The sequence below is a fragment of the Phoenix dactylifera genome, chromosome 3, assembly GCF_051530095.1.
Source record: "Phoenix dactylifera cultivar Ajwa chromosome 3, Ajwa_hap1_PhDact_Kaust_v1.1, whole genome shotgun sequence".
Classification (NCBI taxonomy): domain Eukaryota; kingdom Viridiplantae; phylum Streptophyta; class Magnoliopsida; order Arecales; family Arecaceae; genus Phoenix; species Phoenix dactylifera.
Window position 1 is genome coordinate 9,715,442 of NC_143192.1, and position 15,672 is coordinate 9,731,113.

Below are 15,672 nucleotides of genomic sequence, written 5' to 3' on the forward strand. Positions count from 1 at the left end.
GCTCTTTGCCTGATTGCCTCTGATGGCCTTCCAAAAAGTTAGCTCATGATGGGTTGTTAAGGGGCAGCAAATTTGTGCTGCTGGTGGTTTGGGCCCAAATGCAAGAGCTGTGCAGTTCCCACTGGAATTCTCACATTCATTAGTAATCTTCTTTTATAGACAGTTGACTGTCTATGTTCATCAAAGGATTCTCAATGTCTATAGAAGAAATGGAAAAAAAATTATAATGCAAGAATTCAGATGTGTTCACAAAGTTTACATCAGTAAAAAAAAGAGGAAAAAACCCAGAGAGAAATTACCAAGAGCTAATTGTGGCTCTGCCCCATTCCACATTTATTGACCATTTTTATTGATATCTCACCTTAGATTTCTAAGTTTTTTTACATGTGTAAGTAAAGTGAATCAAATGAGGCACCTATACAGCTGCTGTGAAAAACTTGGAGTTAAAGGGAATTTGTGTTTCCTAATGCCTATAATTTGTACACTTGTGATTGAATCATCCACACTTGCTACACTATTTTCTAATTCCGACGGAAGAATATTGGTAAGAGAGTGTTTTATTTGTTGGAAGTGTTGCTGGAAATTGGACCCGGGGGCAATCTTCGGTCGAAGAGAGGGAGCGACTGTTAGTCTTCACGGCGGGGCGGCGGTCTGTCGGCGGGCGGCGTCCTGCGTCCGGGGCGGTCGGAGAGAAGGAACAGCAGGTCCTCGCAGCGGGGCGGCGATCCGTTGGCTGGCGGCGTCCTCCGTCCGGGTGCCTGCACACGAACCGGTGGCCGGGTTCTCCGGCGCCGGCCCTCCGACGCTCAAGTCAGGGAGGGGGGCAAATAGTGGGGAGAAGGAGATAAACAGTGATTTTTGGGTGTATGAATGTTCCAATCCCCTCTTGAGAGGCCAAGGCTCCCTTTTATATGCGGGGGTCGGTTTACCTGTGATGTAACAGGGCGAGGCCGTAGTACGGCTTGGCATGTTGTTCAGGTCGGCGCTCGGTCAGGCGAATCATTGCGCTGATGTCGGCGGTATGGCCGAGATCAGAGACTTATCATAGTCGACTAGACCCTGCTGGGTCGATTTGCCGTGGAGAGCTGGGGATCCGTAGATGTCAGGAGCCATGCGCATTTATTGTGGAGTAAGTCGGAGATCCGCATTTATTATGGAGTAAGCCGGAGATCCGCATTTATTGTTGAGTGTGCCGGAAGATTACAGCGGCCATGCGCAATAAATGCCGGAGGGGTGTTAGAGTACGGTCCTCGGACATCGGGGTTTCTCTTAGGTCGGAGGTTTCGGGGTCGGTCGTCTTGTGGCCGAGCGTTCCGAGGTCGGACGCTGACTTCGGCTGTCCGGGGTCGGAGGTTGTACGGCTTCTTAGGGGCATTTATGTCATTTGGGGGGAAACTTTATTCCCCCCAACACTATCCCCCGACTTCCGAGTTCGAGCGGCTTGTGGGGCTCGGACGTGGGAAGTAAAGTCTGTCACTGAGGTTGGGGGGAAGGTCTCGCCCGCCCCCTTGTGCTTTCCGGAGCTTTCATGGTGAGATATGCGCCCTTTGGCGTCTCGAGGCTGCTTTATTCGGTGAGCTAATGATGGAGCTCGTATCATCATGCTTCTCGAATCGCCAGGATCATTTTACGGCGGATTAATGATGGGGGACCTCGAGCTCGTCGAGGCGGTGTCTCGATTCCGTAATCGACGTTTCTGGCTCATTAATGAGTGTGCCGTTACGGGGTTTGAAACGGACACGCGGCGCGACCTGAGGTCGGACGCTTTCGATTTCATGTTACTGGATCATAATTCCGAAGAAGTGGAGGCCTCATCGGGGCTCCACGTGTCCCAGATCTTATTAAACGAGGGGAGCGGGGGTTACGTCCGCTCGTTCCTCAAGACGATTTGATTCTGTGGACCCATGATGAGGCCCCGAGATCCGATGGGACAACGCTTCGATTTCGTATCCGATTTATTAAACCGGAGTGGATACGGTGCCTCGGCTTCCGAGGTCGACACGTGGCGCAACTCGGTCGGGGGGATGGGAACCGACCCCGTCGATCTGGGCCGTCAGGGGGGTCTATATAAACCCCACGAGTCTGCCCTAAAGGTCTTGTTTGGCTGCCTCTTATTTTCGTCGTCTTTCCCCCCTGCTTCCTCCCTCAGCTGAATCTTGCTGGTGGTGCCCGGAGCGATTTCCGGCAATGTCCAGTAGGTTTTCTTCCTGTTTTCACTAGGGTTTCCCCTTTTCTCCTCCTTGTCAACTTCCATTTTCTACTCTTAACTTTTGCTCCACTCTTCCGTGAGAATGGGTTCCGGTCCCGAAGAGGTTGGGTCGAGTCTGTCGGAAGAGGAGCTGGAGTTAATCCGCTCCCGTTTCTTCTTCCAGCCCGGGTTTCGCCTTGAAACCGCAGGGCCGGAAGACAGGGTGACGCAGCCGCCCCCAGGTCGGATCGCGGTTTACCGCGAGACACTTTGGGCGGGCCTGCGTTTTCCCGCCCATGAGTTCGTGAGCAACTTGCTGGCCGAGTACCAGCTCGTCCCGGCGCAGTTGGCTCCGAACTCATGGAGGACCATAATCGGGTTTTTATCCCTGTGCCTCGGGCACGGGATCCCGATTTCGGTCGGCCTTTTTCGCCGGTGTTTTCTGTTAAAGAAAAACCCGGCGGACGTAGGGTGGTTGTATTTCGCCTTTCGGGGCGGTATGTCACTCTTCCGGGGCGCCCCTTCCTCGATTCACGAGTGGAAGAGGAAGTTTTTCTTTCTGGCGTCTGCGGCGCCTTGGGGGTTCGAGCCAAGGTGGGGACACCCTCGGCTGAAGGCCCTCAACAAACTCTCCGAGCCCACGGGGAGGGAGCTGAGGACCCTGGACTCTTTGCGAGCCCTCGGGAGGGGCAACGACCTGACCGAGCTCCTGCGGGAGGACGCCCTGGCGAGCGTGGGTCTGAGCTCGGCGCGCCCCGAGGGTAAGGGCGGTTGCATTATTCTATTTATTTATTTCTTGTTCTCCGTCTTTACGGTCACGGGTCTGACTCTTAACAAAATTCTTGATTTCAGATATTCCACGCATGCCGACCAGCAACACATCACTTTTCTCTCGCCTGAGGAGGCGAGAGGCCGAGGCCGGGGGTGCTGCGCCCCAGCCTCGGAAGAGGGCGAGGACGGACGGCGCTTCTTCGTCGGCCGGGACGAGTGGCCCCGAGGCGGGGGCCCCTGCAGCCGACCCGAGGCGGGAGCGGGTTGTTGGTGATGCGGGCCCGTCGGCCCCTCCTTGCCCTACCCCCCTTTCCCAGCGGGGGGAGCCGTCTGTGGTCCGGCCGCAGCAGCCAGGACCCGGGCTTACCCGAGGCACCGAGGCGAGCGGCTCCGGGACCTCGGGTTCGATCGTGCCGAGCTCTTCCCGGGCTTTCCGAGAAGAGTCGGTCGAGCCGGACTCTTCTATTCCCGAGGGGCGCTCGGCCTTTCAAGATGCCGAGGTCGCACGCTCCATGTTGCGGCGTGCGGTGCTTCCAGCGGACCGGGCCGTATTTCGGGGTATTTCGCTGGAGGAGGTCGTCGGCAGTGCTTACTGCAACACCGCCCGGGTAAGCTTCCTTCTTAATTTTTCCGAGTTTTTAGCGTACATATGTGCTTTTCAACTCACAATACCCTCGTTTCTTTCTTTTCAGCATATTCTCGAGCTCGACACCATGGCGTTCATCGCCCATGGGTATCGGGAAGAAGTTCAACAGCTCGGCCAGCAACTGGAGCCGGCCAAGAAAAGAGTCGCCGAGCTGGAGGCGGCGTTGGCCTCGGCCGAGGCTCGGTGGACAGCCACCGAGGCTGAGCGCCTTGCCATGGTGGGGGCGCTCGAGGAGGAGAAGGCGGCTCATGCCCTGACCAGGGCAACCATGCGCGGCACGGAGGCGCGCTTAGGGGAGGTCCAGGCCAGGGTCGCGGCCCTCGAGTATGAGGAGGGGGTCTTGCGCCTCCGACTCGGGCAACTTGAGGCCCGGGAGAGGAGGGCCCTCGAACGAGCCGAGCATGCTGTGGAACTCTTCAAAGAGTCGCAAGAGTTCCGCGACATGTTGGAGGAGGAGACGGTCGACGGTTTCCTTCGAGGCTTCGAGAACTTCCGGGAGCAGGTGCGCCGGTACTGCCCTCAGTACGACTTCTCGACGGTCCGTCCGAGGGAGGACCGGGGCTGGGGGTCCGACGTGCAAGCCCTTCCTGCCATCCTGACGTCCGAGGCGGGAATATACGAGCAGGACCCCGCCGAGCCTTCGACGGGGGTAGCCGAGGCGGACGGTGTCATGGAGGCGGCTCCGGCGGCCGAGATCGACGCTGTCCCGGAGGCGGCGCCCGAAGCTCCTGCTCCCGGCCCTGAGCCTGTTCCTGAGGAAGATCATGAGGTCATCAATGTGCCGGATGACCCCCCGGATGTGGCTCCCGCCGCTTAGGACTTAAGCATATTTTTCTTTTCTTTTTCATTGTATCCGGGGTCGGCCCTTGAGTGGCCGACTTCCAATTTTGTAATTGGCCTTCCGGCCCTTTGTTAATGAAGAAATATTTTTGTCATTCTGTGTTCATCTTTCCCTCTGTTGTCGTGGATGAGGCTAGAACCTTAGCTAACCGCCTCGACGACCTCTAACTTTGTATTTTAATCTTTGGACTGCTTAACGAAGCTGCCCTTTTCCCTGGCTATATCTTAGCCTTCTCGGATTCCAGTCGTCTCGACCAAAGGGAGCTCCGAGCTTAGGTTTCTAGAAAATTTCTCTAAGTCCTATAACTCGGATCTTAGAGTCGTGGGAGTTGCCACGTTTGGCCTTTAGGAAAATCTAAAGGCACCGAGGTCGGGCCTTAGCCCTTCAAGTGGGACCGAAATAGGTCTATTCGTGCCGCTATTCGGGGAGTTTAGTCGGGTTTCCGAACTCAACTCCGAACCTCTCATAGGGAGCGCGGGCTAATAAACAAGTTATTGCCGAAGGTTTTCATAGTTATCGTTCTCGGTGAACAAGGCTGGGATTCCCAAAGATTGCCTTGGTACCTGTGCTTGGCTGGTACATTCGTGGCCGGGACCACTTTCTCAGCTGGACGTCGGAGTTTACTTAGAAGAGCCGAGTTGGGCCCTACTTTATGAAGCCTTAGTACGGATTGCGGAGACTTGACGAACAGAGCAGGCATGATGAAGTTGGGAGGTCGGTCTTAAGCCGACCCAGCGAAGAAGCCCGGCTTTGGGGCAAAATAAGACTCCAACATTGGACGAGATCCCGCTCGGCAATATGTAGATAAAATTTGACAAGGAGGGCGTCTAGTTGGGTGTACCTCTTGCATTCTCGGGGTCATGCTTCGCATGGTGGAGTAGGTCGCTTCCCTTCCTCGTCGACCTCCGGAGTCATTTTTGACTTCTAAAAGGGGCTCGGGCTTCCCATGGACCCGGCGACTCCTGCCGGAGTTGAGAGGATCTGGGGAGGCTCTGTTGATTTGTAGCCCTTTTTGAGATCGAGGGGGCTTAAGACCCTATGGTCGGACCTCGGAGCGCCTCAACCTTGGTCGAGGGATCCCACGTCAGGTCGGCGGGTTCGTGGACGCTTTGCTGACCTGTGATACCTCCCGAGGTCGAGGGAGTCTGGTTCTCTACGGTCGACCCTCGGGGCATCCCGACCTTAGTCGAGGGATCGTTAATCAGGTCGGCTGGTCTGGGCACGCTCTACCGACCGGCGACGCTTCCCGAGGTCGAGGGAGTCTGGTTCTCTACGGTCGACCCTCGGGGCATCCCGACCTTAGTCGAGGGATCGCTCGCTTCGGGGATCGGAGATCGTCGACCGCTCCCGGGGGTCCACTTTGTGGCGCCCCGGGTGGAGCCACCCTTTCCACCTCTCACGGCGCCTTCCCGAGGTCGAGGGAGTCTGGTTCTCTACGGTCGACCCTCGGGGCATCCCGACCTTAGTCGAGGGATCGTTCGTCAGGTCGGCTGGTCTGGGCACGCTCTACCGACCGGCGACGCTTCCCGAGGTCGAGGGAGTCTGGTTCTCTACGGTCGACCCTCGGGGCATCCCGACCTTGGTCGAGGGATCGCTCGCTTCGGGGATCGGGGATCGTCGACCGCTCCCGGGGGTCCACTTTGTGGCGCCCCGGGTTGAGCCACCCTTTCCACCCCTCACGGCGCCTTCCCGAGGTCGAGGGAGTCTGGTTCTCTACGGTCGACCCTCGGGGCATCCCGACCTTAGTCGAGGGATCGTTCGTCAGGTCGGCTGGTCTGGGCACGCTCTACCGACCGGCGACGCTTCCCGAGGTCGAGGGAGTCTGGTTCTCTACGGTCGACCCTCGGGGCATCCCGACCTTAGTCAAGGGATCGCTCGCTTCGGGGATCGGGGATCGTCGACCGCTCCCGAGGGTCCACTTTGTGGCGCCCCGGGTGGAGCCACCCTTTCCACCCCTCACGGCGCCCTCCCGAGGTCGAGGGAGTCTGGTTCTCTACGGTCGACCCTCGGGGCATCCCGACCTTAGCCGAGGGATCGTTCGTCAGGTCGGCTGGTCTGGGCACGCTCTACCGACCGGCGACGCTTCCCGAGGTCGAGGGAGTCTGGTTCTCTACGGTCGACCCTCGGGGCATCCCGACCTTGGTCGAGGGATCGCTCGCTTCGGGGATCGGGGATCGTCGACCGCTCCCGGGGGTCCACTTTGTGGCGCCCCGGGTGGAGCCACCCTTTCCACCCCTCACGGCGCCTTCCCGAGGTCGAGGGAGTCTGGTTCTCTACGGTCGACCCTCGGGGCATCCCGACCTTGGTCGAGGGATCGCTCGCTTCGGGGATCGGGGATCGTCGACCGCTCCCGGGGGTCCACTTTGTGGCGCCCCGGGTGGAGCCACCCTTTCCACCCCTCACGGCGCCTTCCCGAGGTCGAGGGAGTCTGGTTCTCTACGGTCGACCCTCGGGGCATCCCGACCTTAGTCGAGGAGGCGCTACGGGGGGCCGCGAAGGTACTATCCCGTTGTTGGTGTTGAGCGCCACGGGGGACTGCGAAGGTACTACCCCGTCTTCCCGAAGTGTCGAGGGGTCTGGGCACGCACTGTCGACACTCGGGGCATCTCGACCTTAGTCGAGGAATCTTGCACCAGTCGACGTTTCACCGTCCTGCGATTCTTTCCGAGGTCGAAGGAGTTTGGGACTCTGCGGTCGAGCCTCGAGGCATCCCGATTTTGGCCGGGGAATCTGAGGATCACAGACGACCCAATATTAGAAGAGGATTACAGTCATCAAAATGAGAGAAATATTTGCAGAAAAAGGAGCTGAGCCCATTATCCTGATTATCTTGAACCCCTTGGGGTCTCACTGGTAGTACATTCGTAAATTCTCGGAGTTCCAGCTTCGTGGGATCAGAGTCCCTTCCAGGGACTTCAATTTGTACGCCCCTGGCCGTTGTACCCGGGCGATTTGATACGGTCCTTCCCAGTTTGGGGCGAGCTTTCCTTGCTCGGTTGGTTGAGAAGCCTCGGCTTTCCTGAGGACGAGGTCCCCTACTTTGAAGAGCTTGGGCTTAACTCTGGAGTTGTAGTATTGGGCCGTTCGCTGTTGATATCTCGCCATGCGCACCCGGGCGACCTCTCTTGTCTCTTCGACGAGGTCCAAATTGCTCCTGAGCTGGGAGGAATTGGTATCGGGGTCGTAATGCTCCACCCTCGGAGAAGGCAAGCCGATCTCCAATGGGATGACGGCCTCAGTGCCGTATGCTAGGTTGAAGGGGGTCTCTCCCGTGGGCAGTCGGAACGTGGTCCGGTACGCCCAAAGGACATTGTACAAGTCCTCGACCCACTGTCCTTTGGACCGATCAAGCCTAGCTTTGAGTCCCTGCAAAATAGTTCGGTTAGTTACCTCGGTTTTCCCGTTTGTCTGGGGATGGGCAACCGAGGTGAAGCGATGATCAATGCCGAGCTCAGAGCAAAACTCCCTGAAATGAACATTGTCAAATTGTCGACCATTGTCAGATATAAGGATACGGGGTAGTCCGAATCGGCAGATTATAGACTTCCACACGAAGTCCCGCATCTTTTGCTCGGTGATCCGGGCAACAGGTTCGGCCTCGACCCATTTGGTGAAGTAGTCGATGGAGACGACCAGGAACTTTCTCTGTCCGGTGGCCAGGGGAAAGGGCCCCAGGATGTCGATCCCCCATTGGGCAAACGGCCAGGGGGCGATGATGGAGGTCAGCAGAGCTGAAGGTCGGCGCTGGATATTGGCGTTTCGTTGGCACCGATCGCACTTGCGGACGAAATCTGTTGCGTCCTTCTGGAGTGTGGGCCAGTAGTATCCCTGCCGCAGGATCTTATGGGCCAAGGCTCGACCCCCCAGGTGATTTCCGCAGATCCCTTCATGGACCTCTCGGAGGGCGTAGTCCGCCTCGGAGGGGCGGAGGCATCTGAGAAGGGCAGAAGTAAATGATTGTCGATAGAGTTTATTCTCGTACAAGACATACCGGGGAGCCTGGCGCTTGATTCGGCGAGCCTCCGTCTCGTCATGAGGTAGAGTTCCGTCCTGAAGATAGCAGACGAGCCCGTCGATCCAGCTTGGCTCGGAGTCGATGCACATAGTGGGCTCGGGTTCCTCCGTGCTGGGGACCCGAAGATACTCGAGCGCTGTTCCCTTGGGAAGCTCGCTCATGCGGGAGGTGGCCAGTTTGGACAGCTGGTCTGCCCTGAGGTTTTCCGCTCTGGGAATATACTGAATATTGAAAGAATTCAGGGCAGATGTGAGTTCCCGCACCTTTTGGAGATACTTTTGCATGGATGGCTCTTTAGCTTCAAAATCTCCTTGGACCTGGTTCACCACCAGCTGGGAGTCGCTGAAGGCCGTCAGGTCTCCCACTTTTAGTTCTTTCGCCAGCTTGAGCCCGGCGATGAGAGCCTCATACTCGGCCTCATTGTTCGAGGCCGGAAACTCGAGGCGCAGAGCTTGCTCGGCCACCACTCCATCTGGACTGGTGAGGATAAGTCCGGCCCCGCTGCCCCCCGGGGTCGAAGACCCATCCGAGTGCAGGACCCATGGCTGCTTCGGGGTCTCCTCCACGGACTCAGATGGTGGCTCGGGGTCGTCCGGAAGGGTGCACTCCACGATGAAGTCGGCGAGTATCTGAGCTTTGACAGCCGGCCTGGGCCGATATTCTAGGTCGAATTCCCCGAGCTCGACCGCCCATTTGGCGATCCTCCCCGCACGATCCGACCTCTGCAATATCTGCTTCATAGGCTGGTCGGTTAATATAGCTATCGTGTGGGCTTGGAAGTAAGGCCTGAGTCTCCGAGCCGAGATGATGAGAGCGAAGATGGTCTTCTCAAGTTTAGAATATCGGGTCTCAGCATTCCTGAGGACCCGGCTGGTGTAATAGACCGGCTTTTGGAGCTTGTCTTCTTCTCGGACGAGGACCGAGCTTACTGCAGCTGGGGAGACGGCCAGATATAAGTAAAGAATTTCGCCCTTCTGGGGCTTGGTGAGCAGCGGGGGAGAGGCCAGAAGGCTCCGAAGCTCTTCAAAGGCTTGCTGGCATTCTTCTGTCCACCGGAAGTCTTTCGGCCGTTTGAGGCTCTTGAAGAAGGGGAGGCAACGCTCGGCTGATCGAGAAACAAACCTTCCCAGGGCGGCTACCCGCCCCGCGAGCCGCTGCACCTCCTTAACTGTCTTTGGAGGCGACATCTCTTGCAGTGCCCGGATTTTCTCCGGGTTGGCTTCAATTCCGCGTTGGGTCACTATGAAACCCAGGAACTTGCCCGAGGTGACTCCGAACGCGCACTTCGCCGGATTGAGTTTCATTTGGTATTTTCTGAGCTTGGCGAATGTCTCGTTGAGATCGGCTATGTGGTGTTCCGCCGCTTGGCTCTTTACCAGCATGTCGTCCACATAGACTTCCATGTTCCGGCCGATCTGGTCTTTAAAGATTTGGCTGACCAGTCTCTGATAGGTGGCCCCAGCGTTTTTCAGGCCAAAGGGCATCACCTTGTAGCAGTAGGTGCCCTTGTCGGTGATGAAGGCCGTCTTCTCCTCGTCTTCTGGCGCCATTCGGATTTGGTTGTATCCTGAAAAGGCGTCCATAAAAGTTAGCAGTTGGTGTCCTGAAGTGGAGTCGACGAGCTGGTCGATGCTCGGGAGAGGGAAGCTGTCTTTTGGGCAGGCCTTGTTCAGGTCGGTGTAGTCCACGCACATACGCCATTTTCCGTTGGCCTTCTTTACGAGGACTACGTTGGCGAGCCAATCCGGGTAGGAGACCTCCCGGATGAAGCCGGCTCCGAGGAGTTTGTCCACCTCCTCGGCCGCAGCTCGTTGTCGCTCAGGGGCGGAGCCTCTTTTCTTCTGCTTTACGGGCCTGCTGGTTGGCCTCACCTGGAGTCGGTGGACCATGACCTCGGGGTCAATTCCTGGCACGTCCGCGGGCGACCAGGCGAAGACGTCAGCATTGTCCCGCAGGAAGCTGACGAGGCGATTCCTCTCATGGGCGCCGAGGCCGGAGCCAACCTGCACGGTTAGCTCGGGAAAATTTTCTTGTAGTGGGATTTGAATAAGGAGCTCACCGGGCTCTACTTGCTTCTTCCAGAGGGTGTCCCTCGCATCGAGGGTTTCTATGGGCAATGAAGGGCCCATCGAGCGGTCTGGTGCCTCGGCTGGTTGCTTTACTGTGTGGGCCGCCATGTAGCATTGCTTGGCGACCAGTTGGTCTCCGCGGACCTCGCCCACTCCTTGGCCGGTGGGGAACCGCATGAGCAAATGGCGAGTTGAAACCACGGCTCGAAGGGCGTTTAACCCTGGGCGCCCAAGGATGGCGTTGTAGACCGAGGGCAGACGGACCACCAGAAAGTCCATCCTCACAGTGCTCTCCCGGGGGGCGAGGCCAACTGTGACAAGGAAGCTAGCCTCACCTTCAACCGGGACCGCATCTCCGGTAAACCCGACCAGCGGGGCATTGATTCTCCGGAGGTGTCCTTCTGTCAACCCCATTTTTTGGTAGGCATGGTAGTACAAAATGTTGGCTGAGCTTCCATTGTTAACTAGGACACGCTTTACATCAAACCTATTTACAATCATTGAGATGACCACAGCGTCATCGTGAGGGGTCTCGACCCCTTCTAAGTCCTCGTCCGAGAACGAGATGACTTCATCAGTGCGTGGGCGCTTCGGGGGTGCTCCCTGGGCGGCTGTTCCTGCCGAGGTCCGCCCAATCATGTTGATGGTGCCGGCGATAGGCCTGTTGCCGCCGGAATTTTCGGTTGGTGCGACATTCTCCGCCGGCCTCCTTTCCTCATGTCGGTTCCTCACGAACCGGTTCAGTACTCCCCGTCTGATGAGCGCTTCTATCTCGTCCCGGAGTTGGAAGCAGTCCTCCGTGTCGTGCCCGCGATCTCGGTGGAAGCGGCAGTACTTCCTGAAATTTCGGGAAATTCCGTGTCTCGCATAGGAGGCGGGGGTCGGAAGAAGTCCCGACCCTCAATTTCCATCAGGATCTCGGCCCGAGGAGCATTGACGGGTGTATAGTTCTCGTACCTCACCTGGTACGTCCGGGGCTGTGGTGGAGACCTCGGACGAGGAGGTGTCCTCTGCTGAGGTCGCCCCTGCTGACGGGGCGGGCTCCTCAGTCTGGGGAGATTCTTCTCTCGGCGGGGAGACCGGCTCCTTTGTCGACCGCGCTCCTCGCGGCGCTTCTTCCGCTTCTTCGAGGTGGGCTCGATTGCCCCCCGCCTGGAGGCGACTGCCTCCTCGGCCTTGGCGTACTTCCGGGCTCGGGCCAGCATTTCGGTGAAGTCGGCCGGGAAGCTCTTCTCGATGGAGAAGAGGAATCGGTAGGAGCGGACCCCAGTCTTCAGAGCCGACATGGCTATCGACTGGTCTAGCTCGCGAACCTCCCATGTGGCGGCGGTAAAGCGGTCTAGGTACTCTTTGAGGGACTCCCCCTCCTTCTGCTTGATGTCCAGGAGGGAGTCTGATATCCGTCGCTGGCGCCGGCTGGCAGCAAAGTTGGTGGCGAACTGCCTGCCGAGCTGCTCAAAAGAGGACACCGTGTTCGGCTTCAGACCAGAGAACCAAAGCCGAGCGGTCCCTCGGAGGGTTGCTGGGAAGGCCTTGCAGAGTATGGCCTCCGAGGACCCTTGTAGGGCCATGAGGGCCCGATAACTCTCCAAGTGGTCGAGGGGGTCGGTGATTCCGCTGTAGGGCTCCACCTGGGGCATTTTGAACCTCGCGGGAACTGGCTCGTCCTCGATCTGGCGGGAGAAGGGGGACTTGGTAGTGAACTCAAAGTCCCCTTCCTGTCTTGCCTTCTTGCTGTGGAGTGCCGCAATCTGGCGCTCCAGATGCTCGACTTTTCGGTCGAGCTCCCCCACCCGTGGGATTGTCGCTGTGGTATGCGCCAGCTCACAGTGATCCGGGGCTGACTCCGCCTCAGAAAGTTGGGGTCTCCGGTCGAAACCTTCTCCCGGTAACTCTCTCCGGGGAGAAGCTCGTTCTCCATTGTTGGCTCTGGAGGAGCCATGCAAATTTTGGCTGGGGAGAACCGGGCCGTTGGGGAGACACTCCGGCGGGGCCTGGGCCTGCGAGGGAAGTGCCGGTAAAGCCTCCACGCGCCGCAGGCCCTGAACGGCGGCGGCCAGGGCCTGGACTTGCTGTGCCAGGGCATTGAACTGTTCCGGCTGGACCTGAGGAGCTGGGTCAGCCGGAGTTGGAGAATTCTGGACGGAGTGTCCAGGACTTTGCGGGGGACGCCGGGAGACGTTAGAGGCTCCCTTACTTCTCAACTTCATGACTGCTACTCGGGCCCTTCCTCTAGCGCCAACTGTTGCTGGAAATTGGACCCGGGGGCAATCTTCGGTCGAAGAGAGGGAGCGACTGTTAGTCTTCACGGCGGGGCGGCGGTCTGTCGGCGGGCGGCGTCCTGCGTCCGGGGCGGTCGGAGAGAAGGAACAGCAGGTCCTCGCAGCGGGGCGGCGATCCGTTGGCTGGCGGCGTCCTCCGTCCGGGTGCCTGCACACGAACCGGTGGCCGGGTTCTCCGGCGCCGGCCCTCCGACGCTCAAGTCAGGGAGGGGGGCAAATAGTGGGGAGAAGGAGATAAACAGTGATTTTTGGGTGTATGAATGTTCCAATCCCCTCTTGAGAGGCCAAGGCTCCCTTTTATATGCGGGGGTCGGTTTACCTGTGATGTAACAGGGCGAGGCCGTAGTACGGCTTGGCATGTTGTTCAGGTCGGCGCTCGGTCAGGCGAATCATTGCGCTGATGTCGGCGGTATGGCCGAGATCAGAGACTTATCATAGTCGACTAGACCCTGCTGGGTCGATTTGCCGTGGAGAGCTGGGGATCCGTAGATGTCAGGAGCCATGCGCATTTATTGTGGAGTAAGTCGGAGATCCGCATTTATTATGGAGTAAGCCGGAGATCCGCATTTATTGTTGAGTGTGCCGGAAGATTACAGCGGCCATGCGCAATAAATGCCGGAGGGGTGTTAGAGTACGGTCCTCGAACATCGGGGTTTCTCTTAGGTCGGAGGTTTCGGGGTCGGTCGTCTTGTGGCCGAGCGTTCCGAGGTCGGACGCTGACTTCGGCTGTCCGGGGTCGGAGGTTGTACGGCTTCTTAGGGGCATTTATGTCATTTGGGGGGAAACTTTATTCCCCCCAACAGGAAGCATATGTCTAATTAGATAGATTGGAAGGACAAAATTACAACGAACGATACCTTAGAGACCGAAATCAAATTTGTTAATTGGGTACTGCTAAAAGCCAGCCCCCATATATATATATATATATATATATATATATATATACTATGACTGTAGTTGGGCAAAACTGAAATTGCATGTTAGGGGTCATGAAAGAAAGCAAGTCATTTCAACCACTAGGATCATATTAACATTGATATTATATTGCAGGTGCATAATTTCCTTGAGACAATATATTTTAGGTGCATGTTGTCCCTAAAAACAATAGTCAGGTGCATAATTTTTTCAGAACTTCAGATATTTAAATGGTCACACAGTATTTGCATAAGAACACGTTCCATAGCATTCCTTTTGTGTACAAACCAAATGCCATAGCAAGACTATAGGTTAAAAAATAGATGATGGAGAGGAGAGATTTAAGATCCAAAGAAAGGAAAACACTGATTTAAACATTATTTAGCCCCCAAAAGACTGAGATTTGTCTCATTTTCCAATTGATCTATTCCATTTTATTGTCACGTAAAACAAAATCTTGGTGGGGCTGTCCATCACCTAACTCTATTGAATGTTCAAATTATGTCTGTTTATGTTCCCCACTCGCATTTCACCATCTATGTTTTCCAGGCTATATGCATCACACATACCATATTCTAGTAAATAATAATTAGAAGTCTTTGTATGGAATGTTATAAGTTCAGTATAAATGAAACACTAGAATGTTAGAACAATAATTTCAACACTCTTACAAATGCCCTCTCAAACCCCATTCCATGGGCTTGCCTATCTGATGTCAAGATCTTGGATACTGAGGCGGAAAGATTTGTACAAATTCTTCAAGGATTGGATGCAAGCAGAGCTAAGCTGAGCGCTGCTGAGTTTGGAGTGAGTAGGCCTTGTTTTGTTTTCTTCATCTTTGGTAACCCCAAGAATGGATCACCATCAGATGAAGGTTGAGTACTGTTTTTGGTCCTCTAGTTGTCACAGATAGCAGTTCTATGTTGCAATGTTGTATCTTACCTAGAAATGCTTTGTGCTATGTTTGTAACAACTCAGGACCTCATCCAAAATGGCTAGCCGGAAAATATTATTTGGGTTCCTTGATTCTGTATAAGTACCTAAAATCTACCTAGCAAATAACCGATGTGAGACTAAATACATGCCCACACGGGTCCTCACATACTCCCTCCGTTCAAGTCCTGACGTCCTTGTTAGGCTAAGGATTCAAATCCATTCAAATCTAATCACAAACACTATGATTAGCCCGTTGTTAGTCCCAATAGATCCGTACTGCAGTGTTCCATAGTCCACATAGGTTATGGGCCAGATCCGCTCTGATACCATTTGTAATAACTTAGGATCTCATCTAAAATGGCTAGTCGGAAGGTATTATTTGGATTTTTTAATCCTGTATAAATATCCAAGATCTACCCAGTAAATAATCGATGTGAGATTAAACACACGTCCGCATGGGCCCTCACAATATTATTGCTCTGAAATCTATGAAAGCTCTTGCTAGTCTCCGGTTGATCCTCTCTCTGCGTTTGCCTCATCAGCTTGTGTTGTACTGCCTTTCTATTCTCTCTGTTGCCTCCTATGGAGTTATTCTCTCTCTTTTTGGCTACAGTGGTTTGTGCATCATCTAATCATGACTCTAATTAGCTGGAATGTGCAGGGCTTGGGGAGCCAGAAGAATTATGAGAGATTTCTTGGCTTCAAATGTATGCTCCATCATTGGAATTCAGGAATCTAAATTGGAGGAGCCCTCTATGGGGGTGCTTAGATCACTTTCATGGGGAAAGATTGACAGATGGATTTTTCGAGGTGCGACTAGATCATCAAGGGGTATTCGCGTTAGGTAGAATATAGCAAGATTTGATGTCAAAGGAAGTGAAATTAAGAGGTTCTCATGACCATACAGTGGACAGATTGAATCTTGAATGTTATTTGGACCTTCACTTGTGTTTATGCCTGGATAGACCATGACCTCAAAAAACTTCTTTGGAGAGAACTAAAAAAAATT

General features: G+C 55.5%; 1 protein-coding gene across 1 annotated transcript; it reads left to right on the forward strand.

The window, feature by feature from the left end:
- The first annotated feature begins 1,492 nt into the window (after positions 1-1,492).
- LOC149767881 (uncharacterized) lies at positions 1,493-15,350 on the forward strand. Its single transcript, XM_089929367.1, has 3 exons — positions 1,493-2,949; positions 3,041-3,610; positions 15,325-15,350. The coding sequence occupies exons 1-3, from the start codon at positions 2,292-2,294 to the stop codon at positions 15,348-15,350; spliced, it is 1,254 nt and encodes a 417-aa protein (XP_089785493.1). The 5' UTR covers positions 1,493-2,291.
- Positions 15,351-15,672: the final 322 nt, after the last annotated feature.

Bases quoted from the DNA above. Each gene is read 5' to 3' on its own strand.
- LOC149767881 (XM_089929367.1), top strand. From the start codon at position 2,292: ATGGGTTCCGGTCCCGAAGAGGTTGGGTCGAGTCTGTCGGAAGAGGAG. The intron at 2,950-3,040 runs GTAAGGGCGGTT...TCTTGATTTCAG, and splicing joins GAGCTCGGCGCGCCCCGAGG to ATATTCCACGCATGCCGACC. The intron at 3,611-15,324 runs GTGCTTTTCAAC...TGGAATGTGCAG, and splicing joins CGAGTTTTTAGCGTACATAT to GGCTTGGGGAGCCAGAAGAA.